General features: G+C 40.1%; 1 protein-coding gene across 1 annotated transcript in view; it reads left to right on the top strand.

The window, feature by feature from the left end:
* Positions 1 to 18,883, top strand: part of ca16b (carbonic anhydrase XVI b) — a 77,961-nt gene that overhangs the window by 36,150 nt on the left and 22,928 nt on the right. Inside the window, exons 4-7 of the mRNA XM_070837629.1 lie at positions 6,857 to 6,952; positions 9,230 to 9,296; positions 11,648 to 11,805; positions 14,444 to 14,636. Of these exons, the coding sequence (XP_070693730.1) occupies positions 6,857 to 6,952; positions 9,230 to 9,296; positions 11,648 to 11,805; positions 14,444 to 14,636 (514 nt within the window). The remainder of the gene's footprint in view (positions 1 to 6,856; positions 6,953 to 9,229; positions 9,297 to 11,647; positions 11,806 to 14,443; positions 14,637 to 18,883) is intronic.

Genomic DNA, 18,883 nt, shown 5'->3' with positions numbered 1-18,883 from the left:
ATGGCTAAGTAATTAGATTTATTTTTGCCACATCATTTTGTGCTCAGCATAGAGTTAAAGGGCAGCGGATTATATAGAACAATTATAAAGCTGTTGTGCATATGGCTCCTTTGATGGTGTGCTTCCAAATAAGGCGATGGAATTCACTTTAATGACCAATTTGAACAGCTGCTGGAAAAAAAAAAAAAAAGCTGAGCAAGAACAAGAAAATTATGCCCTCCAGATTACATCATTTATATATGTAAAATATAGATTCGTAGCTTAGTCTGTCTTTGTGTGTTGATCAAGATATTTGCATCAACCTCTCTGTCAAAGAAACATGGATTACAAAGCTATTTTGCTTTAATTTAAAAGGATGATGCTCTTTTCATAAAAATGAGGAAAATAATGATTCAGACGTGCCAGGGGGTACGTGGTAAGACTGTGAAGTAGCTGAGCTAATTAAAATGAAAAAAATGGAAGTAATGATTTGGCAAAAAAAACATTTATCCACACATTAGTGTATATGAGGAAAATAAATGCATAAATAGGATTACAAATTGGTCGGATGCTGATCTGTGGTATATTTATTGTTACCACTGCACAAATGTATTGAAGCGTTCTGAGTGAGCTGTAGCACCTGAACACCATGCGCTGCAATAGAGAGCGTGTAAAATGTAGTTTTCAAGCAAGTAGAAAAGTTAAAATAGATATCTAAAAGTAATGGAAAGATGACACAGTTCAATGCTAACCTTGATCAAACCTGCTGAAACAAAGGAAAAGGGCAACAGGCCTACATATAGACAAGTACAGGCTTACTGTGTCTTTAACAGTATGAAAAAATATGATGGCCCTGGTTCGTGTTTAGAAATGAATGGATTTAACTAACCTTCAGTTTGAAATGGATATGAAAGGAACTCACTTGGGAAGATAAAAAGAACAAAACGTGGTTTGTGGTCTCAATGAAGGGTAAAGTAAAGGTTTGTTCAATCTGTGTATTTGCTAATGTACTGGCCCCCCTTAAACTAAACACCACTGAATGCATAGCAATACTCATCAATAGCAGCCTCTGCCCTTTCACAACTTAAAGTATGGCATGCATGCATGTCAAGGATATGCAGCCCAGATAGGAAGGACTTGACATACTATATGGTATGGATTGAGGTTTTGTAACCATGGAGAAATGTTCAAAGAATTGATCACATTAGAAAAAGTAAGGGCAGCAAAAGACGGCTGCTCGTGGCGACCTAACAGTCATGTTCTCAGAGGAAATGCAGTAGCCTTGCCTTTCCTACGGGAAGTACCAAAAGGAGTATTCCGTCCACATATTTCCTGTTAACTATTTACTGTATATGTACATGTCTGTGTGCACATGTGCGTGTGTGTGTGTGTGTGTACATATATATATACACTACTCACTATAAGTTAGGGATATTCAACTTTCAGGTGAAATATATGGAAAATGTAAAAAGTGAATGCTACAGTGATATTATATCATGAAAGTAGGGCATTTAAGTAGAAGCATGCAATGGTAATTTTATTCATCTTAAACAATTTATTGAAAGAAAATGTAACAACAGTGGTAGGTATACCACAACAAAAAAATGTTCAGTGTCTCAATAAATTGGGATGTGGCCAAAGGACGTCCACTCCTCTCCTTTCTGTGACTCTTCCAGTCTCTCTGTATCACTGTTACAACCTCCTGATGACACTCTGTGACCCTCTAAGCTCAGTGAACACCTCCGTCTGAGGACTTCCTGTTTGAAGCCTCACAATGGCGAGGTGCTGTTGATCAATTGTTAGGTGTCGTCTTGGTCTCATGATGTCAGAATGTGAACAGCAGGATGAGGAGGACTGTTTAAATACCAATTCTAACTGAAGCAGGAAATGTATTGGTCGATTCATGGATCAAACCTGTTGTGAATGTTGCTGTTAAGCTTCTTGTTAGAGAACAGCAACTTGTGCAAAAAGTACTGAAACACTGAACAGTTGGACATGTGCATTCAAAAGTTTAGAGAAGGTCACATTAAGTTCACCTGGAAAGTTTAGAATGCATTTTAGGTTCATCCTGAAATTTCACCTGAAAGCCGAATATCCCTAACTTTTTGTGAGTAGTGTATATGTGTGTGTGTGTGTGTGTGTGTGTGTGTGTGTGTGTGTGTGTGTGTGTGTGTGTGTGTGTGTGTGTGTGTGTGTATACACACACACACACACACACACACACAGTATATGCAGAAACAGCCCTGAGTGGGAGGTCTGTTTTCTCAGAAATGATTCCTGATTAAACCTGATGCATTATTTCACACTCGGGAACAAGGAGGTGAGAGAGTGAAATCGAATGATGAATGGTTGAAAGGGAACCTGTTTATGCAGGATCTAGCCTTTGGCCATTTAACTGTTTCATCCTGTAAGATGTGGCATTTTCATATTTCATATTTATTCCTTGACAGAATTTGATGTATTTGAGATTACATTACATCTGACACCACATGTGCAACAACACTCTTTAGAAATGTCTGTGTTTCATATACACAGTGATCTTTTACAGCAGAGGTTGGCGTTTGTTTTGTTGTGTATACGTTTTGTTTTTCGAGAGCCGAGCAGTATGACCTTGGAGGTTGAGCTCCAGGGCTTATTTGTCTCTGCTAAACAGAGACCGTTTTCCAATCTGTTGTCTAATTATCTCTCCACTCCAAATGAGTCACATTCTGCCTTAAGTCACTTGTAACACACCGCATAAAGCATTTACTCTTATGGTTGAGGGAAAAAAAAAGAATGAAAGCATGTATCCCACCTGACCAGCTTGAAAACACACAAATATAGTTCACACATTATGCACAAAGGGTGGAAAGACAAACTCAGTGAGCTGTATTATGGAGCTGCTTTGCCTTTGTAACGTGCTCATGTTTAAAAAAAAACAAAAAACTATGGGCTGCTCGGCCTGTGGCTCCTGAGCTTGACATTAATCTAACCACGGTCTTTTTCGTGGGAGTGAAGTGGGGAAATCGATAGATGGACCACCTGTTCGCTCAAACAGCACAATGAAAAATGAAACAGTGGATTTTTTTTTTTCCGCCTCAGGGTACCATAGGGAGATCATTTCTAATAATATATTAGGATGTCACCAAGGTTAGATTAATTATACATGGATTACAAATCACATGTTAGAAGGGTATGTTTGCACACAATACTGCGGCTGTATGAAGTGTTAGGGTTGGTGCACTGTATAGTGCTTTTCAGAAAGAGAAAAGCTCCAGTAGCACTGAAAACGTATCTACAACAGGTTGATTAAAAATACACAGTGAGTCTCAGATAAGTCAAGATGAATGGGAATGGATATGGCGACCCTGAGAGCACTACACTGCAACTTTTAAAGAAAAATAAAAAGACAGACAGACATAAAATGCAAGTGTAAATACAGAAAATACAGCCAAATACAGAAAATATAACTAAATACATCTCCGTCGCTGTTTGTTTGTTGTCTGTCTCCTTGTATCACATTGTGGTGCATTGAGCTCTCAGGTCGACCATAGCAATAAAAGGATGAAGTGTGCTTATAGTGTCGGATTTGAAACCGCCATCATAGCAACAGTAACATATGATCAAGATTGCAAATATGTATTTTTGAGGCTGTCAATCCATTATAACAGATTACCTACTTAAGTGTACAATCTTCTGTGATTAATCGTGATTCATCTTGTAATAATGGATATTTAAATGTAAAATCACAGAATTAACAGTGAATTAACAAGAAGGATATATATTTAAATCTTTTTAACTCTGAACTCTCTCCTTTTACCAACAGATTTCCAATAAAACCATCAAGGTCTTCAAAACTGACCGTCAGCTTGAAAGGCAGATTTCTGATATGCACGAGCATAGATAATAATAACGTGCCAGATGAGTTTCAAAACCATCTAGGCCATTAAAATTAGATATCAGCTTAGAAGAATTTCTTACATGCACTATAAACACCTCCAGAGCACATGGCATCTCAAAACAGACCGAGGCAAACTACTGTAAGATCTGTGAGATCTACCATCTCTAATTCCGCAGTTTTCTGAGTGTACGAGCTTCACGTGTAGGCCGAGCAGCAGTCAGAGAGCTGGGAGAGTGAAGGGAGCACCACACTCACACACATATAGAAACAAACAGGGATGCACAGGAGACCCAAGAAACACCAGGAGAAAATGGAGGCAAGGCCGTGACCGTGACGACAGGTTTCACGAATTTCAGCAAAAAAGACAAAAAAAATAAAATATGCAGTGAAATTTGAAAAGCTACAATCACTGCAGCTTGGTGTGGTCGCTTGACAACAGTGGTGCTGCACTAGCCATAATTTGTTCTTTTGTTTTTATCTATTTATTTATTTTTTCTTTATTGCTGAAAAATTTCTTAGCTGTGCCTGAAACACTCTGCATTGGAAAATGAAGTGTGGGGTTTGGATTGAAAGCAACGCACAGTGAGACACTGACTGCAACAGCACAGGAAGTAAACAAACACAAATACATTCATTTTTTTAATATGTTAAATTTTTGGAATTAATTGACACATCCATTTCGACAGCTATAATATTTTTTTAAGGGGCCATATGCCATGAAACCAACACCGTGGTTTTCACATTGGTGTTTAACAGCATCTGTAACGTTGGCTGTTATACAGGCACAAGCAGTCATATGTATTTACCAGGTTGAGCCCCACTCAGCCGTGTTAGCATCAAGTCAACATGAACTCTAGTACATGGGCATGAATCTTCTTCTTAATGTAGCAAACATAGTGTTGATGTTGTTATTTTGAATGAGCATGGATAATAAATAAACTATTAGAATCTGGGTTTACTGACACACACTCCACTGTCATCTTATTTACTTGTGCTCACTTTTGTTGTCTGTGTCTCTGTCAGTTATCTGTAAAGTGAAGCACCAGGTTTCATATATCAGCAACACCTACTGTACTAAATTTGTGACACTTTATCTGACATGAAAATGAGCTCTCTAACACTTTGCAGGAGCATCATACTGTGTTAAAAAAGACACATTTACCTGTTAACAACAAAATGCCGCTGTGGCACCGTTGTTGTAAAGAATAAGGAAGTAAGGAAAGACGAATACATTTGTGCTGCTGAGAAATCTAAGATCTCTCCGTGCACAAACTTATTTCTTGTAGTTTTCTTGTCTTGCTTCAATATCTCGCCGTCTTGGGAAATCATGCCAAACATGACTTTGTTTTTCACCTGTTTGTGCTTAAATGGAACTTGGGAATGCAGAGCAGCTTTCAGCACTTGTGTTTGCACTGCCAGAAAACGAAACAAAAAAATTGAGGCCCATGAAATGAATTTAGAACAAGGAAAGGGCTCAGGAGATGTGGACGGCATGGGCTGCGTGCTCTATGGAGAAACTGGGGGTAAATTATAAAGCTCAAATGATGTTTTGTTGTCTCTCAGTTTCCTTCTGTTACCTCTGGTCTCTCGCAAGCTGTCATTGGGTATTGGAACTCAAGATTTTCTGATTTTTTTTTTTTGACATATTTCTCTGTATAATAGCATGGCAAATTTTGTAAAGACAAAAGCAAGCATGTGTATATGTGTGAGTGTCTTCAGAGAGCTTAAGGATTGGTCAGACCACCTGTCTGTCCTGCTTAAAATCAACAACTTTCAATGATATCTGCGGATGCGAATGAATGAGGGGCTTTTGCATCAGAGCTCGCAAGCATACAGTGAAGTGAAGCGTGCAATCAAGTGATTCAGATCGCTGTTGGCAACATTTATCTTTATTGGCTGCTGCGAAAATGTTTGATAATTGAATATCATGTTTTCCACTGTGCTGTTAACAAGAGCAGGTCACATGAGCTGATGTCAGTGAATAAATGAAGCCTAAGGGGGGCGGCTTAATTGGGTAGTGTAGTTAATAACATCTGAAGGGTGATGAATGGCCAGAGCTCTTTCTTGCTGAGTTCTCAGACAACAAATTAGTTCAATTAAAGGCTGCAGTTAAAGGAACTCTGGAAGAAACAGATCACTTAAATTCACTTAAATTATCCGGATAAAGTCATTTTGTACCTGGTCTGTGCCTGCAGTATGCATTAATGGATCTATTCTTATTTATATGCTTATTTATTCTTCCTTTCTTTATTTGTTGTCAGCACGGCCAATTGTGGCAAGGGATTTCTCATAATTTCCCTTGGAAAAAGAAAGAAGGCAAGCATACCCTTTAATTAAATCAAAATCTAGGACTTTTCTCTTATTGCCAATTAGCTCGGTTCAGTGACATGAAAGGGTTTTCATTTTAAAGAGGCAGCTGGAGACAGTGACATGATGGACAGCTCCAATGGCTACTTTTAGATTCATTTGCTGATTTCGATCAGCACTGCCATAATACGCTTGCTTTGAAATGAAAGAAATGGAAATCTTTTTTTCATAGGAAACCAGAGCCGTGACTGGTATATATGTGCTCTGACTTGATGGTTTTCACATTACACTCACACATTTTCAGCTTTGTTGTGAAATCAGAGGCAATGTTGTGGGTGATTTAAGGTAATTGGGAGCCATGATTAAAAGCATACATTCTGTTAGATCTCACCGCAGGAAAAAAGCACAGTCCTCCAGTTCTTCCTCTCTGCTCATGACAGTTTCTGTGAGGGCAGTCACCCTGAGGAATGGGATGCTGTATTTCTTCAGCATCCTCCAGGAGTGGCAGAACACAAAAAGGAATGACACAGATTATGGGAGATTTATGAGAGTGATAAATACACCCTCTTTTATGCCCCTCAAAACAGCTTTTCATCAGCTCCTCAGCAGTGTGTCCAAGTGATTGATGACAGGACTGTTCGTTCTCCTTGTCCACTCCTCAAGCTGTTTATGCTCTGTTTCCCATCCCAGATGCAGATCTACCTTTACAATTCAGATGACTTTGACAGCCTCAGCGCTGCTATCAAGGAAAGACGCATCATTTCTGCCATGGCCGTTTTCTTTGAGGTAAAGTATTGCCAGGTCTGAAGGTCAAAACATATGTAAGCTGTAGAAAGCCAAGACTACACAAGTGCATTTACAGAGCATGGGTGTTTCGATGCTGATGGCATGGCTTTAGGGATGGAAAGCTCTTTCCGTCTGTCTGTCCAACACTTTGGTCCAGACGGAAACGCTGTATCTGTACAGTATCGCTGTGGTACCCCAAGTTTTCATAGTGCCATCATCACTTTAGTAATTTTGTATTTGTCCAATACTTTTGTTTATGACCAAAAACCTGCAAAACCACAGACATTCCCAATGTTGAGCATCATCATTGTGAGCGTGCTGACGATAGCATTTCAGCTCAAAGCACAGCTGTGCTTTAGTCCAGTCTCGCAGCATGGCTGTAGGCTCTTTCTCTTGTTAAAACATGTAATGCTCATGATGCTTCGACATATCCACAATTTAGTTTTCTCGGAGGTCACGTTGCTCTTAAGGAAAGCCTCCTTGTAATTGTTCTTCATTTGGTTGTCGGTGGTGTTGCCTCGGTGGAAAATATCCTTTTTTAATTGGCTTATAAAATGACTTTGTTTACATAAAATAGTGCTTACCGCCAACTGTAAGAAATAGTTTGCAAACCTAAGGAGATAAATGAATGAATATAACAGAGGATGAACTGACACAATCTTAGCAAGAAATTAACAGCAAGAGTTAAAGTAAATAGGATGAAAGAAGATATTGCGAGGCGAGGTAAAATGGCAAGGTAATCCTGACCTAAAGGGGATAGTTGGAATTATTTTAGTCCAATTATGAAAAGAAAGAAGACGTGAATATCTGTGTGAGCTCAGTAAATGATAGATATGCATTAGAAGCGATCTTTGTCACCTGCGTGTTGTTATAGGAGAGTTGCTCTTCACCTTGTAGCTGATTATTTTTCTGTTCTCTGGCACACTGCAGATTGCTTACTGAGATACTACGAAATGTCCCCCGAAGGTCTGCGCACATAAGCTCTTCATGGACAACAATGGTCCTCATTTCTGTTAACTGTAAAAACACCTCGGAGATTTATGAGACGTGAAAAAGCGTACACTAGCAGCACTGACAACTTCAGGGTCCCCTCTCCATACTATCCTCTTAATTTCTATTAGCGGTATCTTCACAATTGATGGCAGGTGATCAATGCGGGCTAACATTCAGCTTAATAGTATATAGGGAAGGGTCAGCTTTCGAGAAGTGGGAGGCTGGAATGGGGACACAGGTGTTTGTAATGTAGGTCTACTCTCAGACAGTGATAAAACAGTATGTGTACGAGGACCTAAATGCCTCCGCTGGGTCCTGACAGCCCTATTGCTTACTGCAATTAGCACCACCGTACACAATCCGCTGAATAGCAGTTTACAGTGCGAGGGGCTTTTAAGTGGGCACACACACATTGGCTCAGATTTACCATTTCTAATCAATGAGGAGAGTTCTTCCTATGCTCCCCAAAGGCCTATTAATGGCCTCTAAGGTGTGCATATTATCCACATTCAGCATTCAGTTCAACACAATTATTCTCCTCAGACTGACCTGAATTAGTGTTGAGCAAGGGAAGATTGGTCCCCACATCCCAATACTGTTTTGTCCAGTTTTGCCTCTTAAGTAGGACATTGGGAATATTGTAGAATGTGGGACTGAACAATATTTTCCAGTCGTCAGTCATTGCGAAGAATGAATAGTAGGCCTGATAGTTAAGGACCAAATCAACACTGCTATTAGTCGTCTCTGGAGAGTACACAGTATAGTTAACAATCAAATGGCCGCACAGAGTTACTGGATAGCAACAGCTACAAAATACAAAGCACATACAGCTATCAGATGTTTTTAATGTTTAGTGTGTATATATGGTGTTGTGTTGATCCATGAGTATTAATTTAAAAAAGTCAAAATAGGATGTAATCATAATTTTCCTTAAACTATCATTAAATTCTGTTAATCAGGGTATCTGGTAGGTATTTGGGTGTTATGTATGATTTTTGAGTAGACACACCTGAAACAACAGCCTCACAAAAGAAAGGACTTAATCAACTCTGTAGTCGACCCAGAAAATCACATTAGAAGTTGAACATCACAAACTTCCAAATAACAGCAGATGGTGTTAGATGGTATTAGACGCTGTCAGATTATATCGTATTGATATGTTGCCCTTTTTGTGTCCACCGCCAGCGCTTTGCTCATATTGATCGTCTTTAGTAATTATGTCAGATTATTGTTTGGGTTTTGTAATCCCTTTTGTAATCCCTGGTCTCTGGATATTTCCCGCAGCTGGGGCAAAAAGACAATCCTGCCGTGGACCCCATCATCCAGGGATTGAAAGGAGTAGTGCATCATGGTAAGCAGTGGGGAAAAATAACCCCTTTAGAAGCTCTGCTTTATATAGAACAATCTTATATTATGTATGTGGTGAGTGTATTTACATAATATGTAGATATACATATTTGTTGTTTTATGTTTCTTGTGTGGTTACTGTCCTCTGATCTCCTGCTCAACAATACTGTGGGAATTAAGTTCATGTGGGATATTCAAAAAAGCAATTATCCTTTACAAAATCTCTCTGACATTGCTGCTGTTGAGGTTTTGGTTGATCCTAGAGGTAAATTCCTTGTGACAATATAGACATCGTCCTCCATCCAGCCTCCATAAACAAAGATTGATGCTCAGCTGCTTAAGCATTGGTCTTCTTTTGCTTTTTCTTTTTTTTTTTTAAATCCCAAATTAGTGTCTAAACACAAGATATGAGCAGAGTTTAACTTCAAAAGGAGGCAAAATTTACAAGATACCGCCTCTCCTTCACTAGCGTAGCTCCACAGTAGGAGACCTCCAAGGAGCTTCACACACAGAGAAAGAACTATTAATTTCATCTGAGCCTCAATTAGACGACGCTCTGTTTTATTCTGACTCAGACGAACATGTATAGCCTCCTCTGATGGCTCATGCAGTATTCACATTTAAACTGTTGACGACTTGTGTTGAATGCCATGGCGCTATTCCTCATGGCATATTGTCTTAGATTACTGCTGCTGTGCTGACTTTACTGCATGCACGACTTAATGCGGACCATAAGCAGATGTTTTGGCATGACTGTAATCCTTTACTGCTGCTCTGTTTACACAGACACGTATGACTTGTTTTACAACCTGCCTGATGGTCTTTATGTGAGCATAAGCATACACTGACAAGGACATGTAAATGGATGAGGATATATAGGAGGATGGAGTAATTGCTCTGTACCCACGCCGCTTTCACAAGACTAGTGCTGGGCTCCATTGCGTCGTTTCTAATTATAGTTCCACTCCCTGTACTTTCTGGAGATGGATGTTTGATGTTGTGCAATGTGTGCTGATGAGGTTATGACTTTTTGCGTTGGGGGGGGGGAAAAAAACTTTTTTTGAATCTATTTGAATGAGCAGGAAAAGACAAGCATGTAAGGTAAAAAAGAAACATGTGAATTGGCCTCAGAATGAGTCACTTTGATCAGTGAAATTTCAGGTGTAGAAATTTCACTGATGTTACAAAGAAAATAGCCTATTTTCTGATTGGTGTGTTTTCAGTGTAAAGGCCATCTCGTCTGTGGTTTTCATTTCACAGAGGTATTTAAGCTCCATTTTTCTTTTGTTATATAACCTTGATAAATAAATCCCATCCATCTCCAAAAGTGGCTGAACTGTGTGCTGTGCCGTGCAGCTACACAGATGTTCATACTAACACCACGCTATCTCTCATCTCCCAGCTAAAAGAGAGCTCTGTGTGGGTGTGGTGGTTTTTGGACTCTCTTCCTGCTGGCTGCTAAATGCTTCTCGCCTCCTCCCCGTTAGGGTGGTTGGTTTTCCACTAACTCGTTATCCTACAGTCATCCATCCATCAGCATCTCGACGGCCCATGAGCGATAGGGCACGTACGCCGTCTGAAGACGGGGAGAAGAAAGGCTGTGAATACTGAATTTGACTGTGGGTACAGATGAAGCATGGGGGCGAGGTTTCTAGCGCCTCAGTAGTCCTATCAGTCCTATCACTCCAAACCTCTGTTTTTTTTAGATAAGGTCATGAGCTGTGAGAGATTGGATTTGACATAAATTCAGCTTTATTTGGGTTTTGCACGTCATAATTCAAGGAAAAAACAAGCCCACTCGCAAAGCCCACACAGCGTATTTGTAGGCGATAAAGGTGTCTTCCTCTGGATCACAAACTGATTCCTGCTTGTTTTTTTGGGGGCTTTTTTTTTTCTACATGGCCCTGTCTGGTTCTGATCATGGAGGATAGAACAGATTTTGAAACCATTTGGATCCGTCTTAATCCCTGTTGCCCATGCCACAGCTGCTCCATGGTGCAGAACAGGTTACCACCTAGCCACAGATCAACTGGCCATTTCTAGCCATTTTATGTGACTCCCCTCCCCTTGCCCTTCTCTCAGCCCATCTGAGTACAGAGATCTGGCCAGGGTGATAACAAGTGGTGAGGCTTTTAACTGTTGCCACCACCGTTCCACTGGTGGGGGATTGAGGAAAGCTGTAAAATTGCCTCAAGGAGACAGAAAATGAAATCTCCTTGTAAATGTATAAATGTAACTCATGATATACAGGGTTTTTCATTAAAGAGCGAGAGATATGGTGTTTTCGTGCCTGCACAGAAAACTGTGCTTTTCATTTCTGTGTATTGACAAGTTTTGATCCCTGGCTCTACGCAGAAAAGGAGACCAACCTCAGGTCATTCATCCTGAGGGATCTGCTGCCATCGTCACTGGACAGTTATTACCGATACACGGGCTCCCTGACTACGCCGCCCTGCAGCAAAGTAGTTGAGTGGATCATCTTCTCCAGGCCTGTGTATCTGTCCCACTCGCAGGTAAGTCCACAAGCACACACACATGCCAAGACAGCATTAGTCTTCACACACAGTCAGATCCCATTCGCACGCAGTCAGTGGATCACTTGCTGTCCCACAGTGTCGATGCACAAGCGAGTTTTTCCCTCATCTGCTTCTCCTCTCCCTTTCCCTTTTCCTGCATATGAAACCGTAACTGCCTATATAGTGGATGATTAAGCAGGAAGGAGGAGCCATTCAGTGGCCTTTGAATGGCCATATGGGAGGGCTCTTATACATACTGTATATCATGCTGTTTTTCTGAGACAGTGACTGTAGGCTCTTAAATAGAATACCTGCCACACATGGATGCTTTAAGTGCTCAAGTGCCGAAATGTTAGAATAACAATCTCGAAGATCTCTGTTTTGTTCTCTTTAGTCTCAAAATCTGCGCACAGAACAGTCTCTTTAATGGGAAAAGCACCCTTGCAAACCCTTGTGTGTGTGTCAGAATCTCTACACACATGTACTGTACATTACATGCAATTGCTTAATACCGCTGTATAAACTGTATGTAGGGCTGTGGACTAGTGAAGTATTCAATTTCGGCAAAGGCGGCTTCTCGCAGGAGACTACGGGTGTTGAAATTGACGAATCAAAGGAGGGCAAACATCAGCCATCGTCTATTCCATCCCCAGCTCCAAAGTCTCAAAAGTCAACTTGACGAGTGTTGAGTGTTGTTGTACAGGGAGGGTTGAGCTTGTGCGGGTCGCGGCTCGCAGGACCGCATTTGTGCACGCGGGGCAGAAAAGTTTTTCTGCTTGTTGATACTGTTCTGTGCACTTGTATCATGTGACCGCACCTGGTCTTTATGTGTGCAGGTTTTGAAATTAATTAAACCCTATACAGTTAGCTTCATCTAAATGTCAAGCTTGTTACTTTTTCTTTGGATTTGCACTTTTTCCTTTATTTCCATATGCAGTCATACAGAAGTGAACAAACAAACACGGCACATAAATCACTTGACAAATGTAAGAAAGGCATCGACCTATCATATCCAGGCTCCATTCTTGGAGGCACCCAGTTGACCTCATTCTAAACAATATGCAGTCACATAAATATTAAACTACACACTTCTTCAAATGCCCTTTGGGAAACACTGGTAATGACAGAAGAGAGGGTCAGGAAAAGTTAGTTTGTCACTGTATCATCACTATACATGCATGCGTATAAAACCAAAAAGGATGAATATAAGACTGAGTTGTTACCGTATCATGTTAACACAAGAGGAGTTTTAAATACTCCCATTTTAGTTTTCCATTCTAACTCTTCAGGAAGTGTTTGTTAATTTGCGACCCTAAAGGGAGGTCTTTTCCCACATTTCATCAGCGATAATAATATTCATTTCTAATTCCCATTTCTATTTTTACATAGATATTTACATAATGCTTCCTGTTATATTATCTTGAAGCCATCTGTATAAGTTCCTTTTATCATTCCCTCCATAGTCAACACAAAACTCTTTCCTAATTCAGGTGGCGGTCTATGTATTTGTCTACATGTGTAGAGGAGTACAAGAAATCTAAACAAAAATGATCGATCTCTTACAATCCAAATTCTTACTGAAGATTTTGCACTTATTTTTGAAGTTTAATCGTAGTAAAGTCAATCTTTTGTTTGCTTGTTCATCCGTAGCCTGCTGTGTTAGCTCCGCCTATCCGCTCTGGCGGACCAACCACCTCTGGGAGATGGAAAACACGTCACTAACTGTGCACCACTTGTCATTTTTCCCACTGACACCCAGTTCATAATACTGTGATGCAAGGGCTTTAGGCTCAGTGAGGCACAGGCTCAATCAGCATTGTGTTGTGATAGACAATGACTTCACAGTAATTTATTTGCATGCAAATCTTATTTGCATGATTATCACTTGAATTCATTTAAATGTTCATTGATTGATCAAAATTTTTCACAGTAGAGGGTTGAAATACGTTTGGTGAAAAATCTAACATTTTAAAGCTCTCACCTATATGCTTTACAGCTTACCTCCAACTATGGTTTTGAGAGATAATATATGCCAAATCATGCCCCCTTTTTGCTGATCCCATACACAGTCCTTTGCTGCATCTTTTTTACATACAATTCTTCGGTTACCCAGCTGCATATCCTCTAGAGCGCTCTGTGCTGTAGAAATTTGCAGGACTCAGTGGAATTTCTATCAACTTTCAGGAGTACAAATCTTTTGTTCAGAAATGACTTCTGCTGCAAGATTATTGACCACCGCTACAATGTTTGTGACGCTCACAGACTGGAATCTGTAATTCATTTCTCCAAGTACGCATAGGACACATTGATTCCACAGTATCTGTAATGTGTAGTCATTACAGCACGCAGCAGGAGATCATTCATGGCAATCAATGGCCACAAATTTGCCCCTTTAAGAAGTTACAGCCCGCTAGGTAGCCAGGATGATGATTGAGGTCCGTGCCTGCTGGGGTCTGTGGTGTGAATGCTTCTTGCAAATACTGTGCTCCATTTGTGAACAGTCAGCTGCTGGCAAGTGGCTACAAATGCAGTCCTGCATGATATATTATATGCAGCACACACTCATGCACACACACAGAGTAACAAAAGCGCTGAAATATGCTTCAATAGCTATTCTCTGTTTCTTTCCATCTAGCTGGATGCTTTTTACTCCATCTTTACAACAGAGCAACAGGACCATGTGAAGTCTGTCGAGTACCTGAGGAACAACTTCCGGCCCCTGCAGGACCTGGAAAATAGAAAAGTCTTTAAGTCGGCTGTAAAAGATGCATGGCAGAAAGATCTGACTGAGATTGTGGGAAGCCCTCACAGCACTGAGGCTTCAAGAGGTAAGCTTTATTTTCTGCTTCTATCTTGTATCACATTCTCCCGCAGCGCTAGTGTTTTAACCCAAGAATCTCCTGCAATTACAGTGATTGCTCAGTAATTTAATTCTTGTAAATGGCTAATTGCTATAATCTATATTACTTGCAGTAGTCAGAGTTTTCTGTAAACTTTAGGCATGGTCATTGGTATTACAGTTAAGTGTGGGTTATTATTGCATAATGCACACTGTGTGTAGGCAAAGGTTACATCAGAGATGAGCAGAAGTCCCACACGATTTTGCCAGTTTTACAACCTTCAGCATGTGTCCTAATTGACTGCTCACTAAGTCCCAACCACTTAGTTACTGTTGCTACGCCTGTCAAGCCTCCGTTCTCATGCAGCACATTTGTAAGTTACAGTGATACCTATGACAGATTTACTCCTGAAAAAAGGTAGAGACAATGGCTCCGTGATTTCAGACAAAGCCAAACAAAAGCAGGCTTGTTTGCCAGCTGAACTGATAAATGTCTCTGGCAGATTTTGATAGCTGTACCTAGGTAGCTAAATAAGCATCATTGTCTTTACATTGGCTTACCCTGTAAAGAGGTCTTAAATATGCACTTGAAGGCTGCGTACAAGATAAAAAACTGAGGCCAAAGCTGCATGTCCCAGACGAAAGAAATCAGCATCCTCGCCAGTTGGTGACACATGCATAACACATAGAAATAAAGAAACAGCTTTGTTGTCATGCTACACTGTAGGGCTAGTTAGTCCTAATGTTTTAAGTATGATGAGGAAATAAAATATACACTAACTCTTGGCTTTCAGATTAATAACTAATAATTAGTTATCTGGCTTAAATTAGAGCAGATAAACACAGGCTGAACAGCTATGATTGAACAATCACTGTTCAGGGAAATGGGTTAATACAATGGTCACTTGGGGGTGCCCTGGTGGTCCTTTGCTGCTTGACCTCCGCCTCTGTGTCTCTGTCACTATCTAATAATGCCATTAAAGGCCAAAAATAATCTTGCTGCGGTGGCCAAACCATTGCAAATATTGTACAAAGATGCCTTCATACTAAGGTACAACAAATGTGTCAAAACTAACGTGATTTGATCACGTATTGTCTTCCATACTACATTTTTCTCCTCAAAGAATCCTTTCCAGCCCTTATTTTCTGGTCCAAGATCTAGGGCCTGTGAAAGTTATTAATGAGAGCTTTGATAAAAAATAATTTTGGACCAAATTCGGAAAGCTCATCTACCTGCTCCGCATGGAAACCCATTCACAGGAGCAAGCTTAAATCAGCGGGTCAGTAAATACAATAGGACCACAGATGGTAATTATATTTTCTTTCTTTAGATAGATGGTAGTATAGGAGGGGTTACTAGGGTAAAAATTACTGACCGTGCACATTCTGAGGCGATTGAAATCACCAGAATAGAAGGTAATAATTCAAATTTAAGGAGATTTTTGGATGAAGCTTGCATAGTGCACGTCATTCTCTCATTGTTACAACTCATTCTTATACAAAAGAACTTATTAATACAAAGCACAGACCTCATGCAGGGTTTGATTAGAGTATTTTTGTTCATCTTTCTCTTTTATGTGAGTCTTGCACTGCTTGCTTTAACAGAACAGTACAGGAACTATGGAGACTAATGAGAAAGGCTGCTGCGCCTTAAAGTGGTGTTGTTGGTGTCTGGTGGGGAGAATTGATTGGGAATGCTTGTGATGAAGTTGGAGCACTCTAACAAGGCCGATCAGCAATCATCATTAATATGTGGCACAGCTAAAATAGACCCATACAAATTAAGTTGTGAAATTGCTTTTGTGGCATGTCAGTAGGCAGAATGAATATGCACCAGTGTGTCTCAATTTTTTTTTTTTTTTTCCCATTTCCCCACCCTCGTGCTCGTTTTCCCTTTGTGTGTCTCTCGCATTTCCATTTCACTGTGTTAAAATGTAAGAATACACACTTAATGGTAGGCGGTGGGAGTAAACGGTGTCAGTCTTATCTTCAGGGGTGACATCTGTCAAGGTTGTGTGACGGGGGAATATTTTATCTACCCACAGTAAATGATGGCTTTGCTTGTAAATGTTTTGAGAACCAGGGCCACACCTTGACTGACTCTTCCATCAGTGTGGCTTTTACAACCCTGAAAGTTGTTGGCCGTTCGATTACTTAATAACCTTTCTGATGCAAAATACAGCTTGCAGATTTGTGTGTGTGGTGCAGACTCATTTTTTGTCCAGTAACAATGTCAAGATATATAGGGCAGCATTTATTTTATCGTTCGTGTATAACTGCATGTGTAAGAAGAAGCTGTATCCCCTTGTGGAAGCCTTTTTGTGTGGAGACCAGATTTAGTAAACCTGTGGTTAGAATTTGGTTGGTTATTGGTGATATGGGGCTGCAACTAACTTTTATTGTAATTACCAATTACGCATTTGATTATTTTGTTCATTAAGCTGATTAATTGCTTTGTAAAAAAAAATGCCCAGTACAATTTTGCCGAATTCGAGTTGATTCCTTGAACTTGCTTGTTTTGTCCGACTTATAAATTGAAACTAAAAAGTATTGAATGTGCAATTTTATAAAATGGAGAAAAGCAAATCCTCTCATTGAAGAACCCAGAAGCAAAAAATATTTGACATTTTTGCTTAAAAGTAACATTAGTAACATCATCTAATATTGAGTGTGGTGATAGCTGCAACCAAAGTCACACGTTATCATGAAATAATTACTGCCGTTACCGTGTTGGCATTTAGCTCTCAGATGACATACATAGCTTGACATTCCTGCAAAGTTCATACTGCTTACATTAGATTCAATCAAACTTTATGTTTTCAATGAAAATGTTGACTTTTTTCCTGTCATTCCAATCTCTGCACACCGCCTTTTTAAAACATATTGTACAACCTTGAGAGGAGAGAAGCAGTGGAACTGCTGTTTGTCGACAACAGTCAATTCATCCTTTCCTTTATGGTAGAAGCTGCCAGGAGAAAGATTCATGTTCTGCTGTAAGTGGTATTGCAGACTGAGGTGAAACCACCATGAGGCATATGTTGGGAGGTTACAGTGCATGTATTCACAGAAAAATAATAGGATTTGCTAGAGAGTAACTTAAATGTTTAGTAATTCTGCCAGTGACGAAACATCATGTTCCACTCACTGTTTTATTCATACTGTTTCTCGGTTGAAGATTTTTTTATTTTACAATTGAACCTGAGATGAAGTCAAAAAATCTCATTTGGATGCAGCTTGAGGAGCACTTTAGAGGAGCACTAGTTCATTTTAAGTCATCAGTTAAGTTTCTAGCTAATACAGCTCTGGACATTAGTAGCCCACATGTAAGAGGAAGTTGCTCCATTTTTTAGCAAAAATAAGGAATAAGAATCTCAACACTGTTGTATTGAAGTTGCAAAATGTGTGTTTATATGATATTCATCTCGTAGATGTACACCGGCTGTTGATTTTAGTGACATATGTGCACCCGTGTTGGTAATGAAAACGATGATGACTTTCACGACAGTAATGATGCAGATAGCAGAACCGTGATGATGTCTTCAGCTGTTGTTGAATGACTTGCTGAGCTGCTGAAGTTGACAATGGACATCCGACGGGTTATGATGCATTTCACACCTGTCACACCTTGTCAGCACCCCGAGTTATTCTTGCTGTTTTTTTTCCCTTATGTCGCTCTGACTGATTTCCTTCCACCCTGTCTCCCCTTCACATATCATAATGCATAATTTGCACCATATCTTCACTGTGTAAATGGAGAAAACTATGGTGGCAGTTTCAATTTGACAGAAGCCCCATGTGCACATAATCAGTTGACACTGGTTCCTGATTGCTGTTGCCCTGATGTGCTGAGAAGCATGTCCAGATTGTCCTTTACTCATACTGACAGATCCCTGTGTAAATATCCATGCTGCAGCCTACACTGCCACCTTGAGGCTGACTTGCGGGCTTTCTTTCATCCCTGTCATGCATCCTGTTTAATGTTACATAGACAGGAACAGGAACAAATTATGTATGCTCAGGAAGTTAAGGTACTATCTGTTCCACAAGTTTAACACTACAGCTGTGTGATATTGTACCTCTCTTGCAGGTTTGTGGCGTGAAAAAGAGACAAGTGTCCAGACTGGCGATATACACTTACACCCGTGGTTGTGCCTGACCCCAGTCAAGCCCCCAGGAGTGTTTGTGTTATTGAGTTACTGTATTTTATTGTACCCTTAGAGGTTTCTCGTTGGCTTT

This window comes from Pempheris klunzingeri, chromosome 2, assembly GCF_042242105.1.
Source record: "Pempheris klunzingeri isolate RE-2024b chromosome 2, fPemKlu1.hap1, whole genome shotgun sequence".
NCBI lineage: Eukaryota > Metazoa > Chordata > Actinopteri > Acropomatiformes > Pempheridae > Pempheris > Pempheris klunzingeri.
The sequence above is the reverse complement of the archived record's forward strand: the minus strand, read 5'-3'. Positions and strand labels throughout refer to the sequence as shown.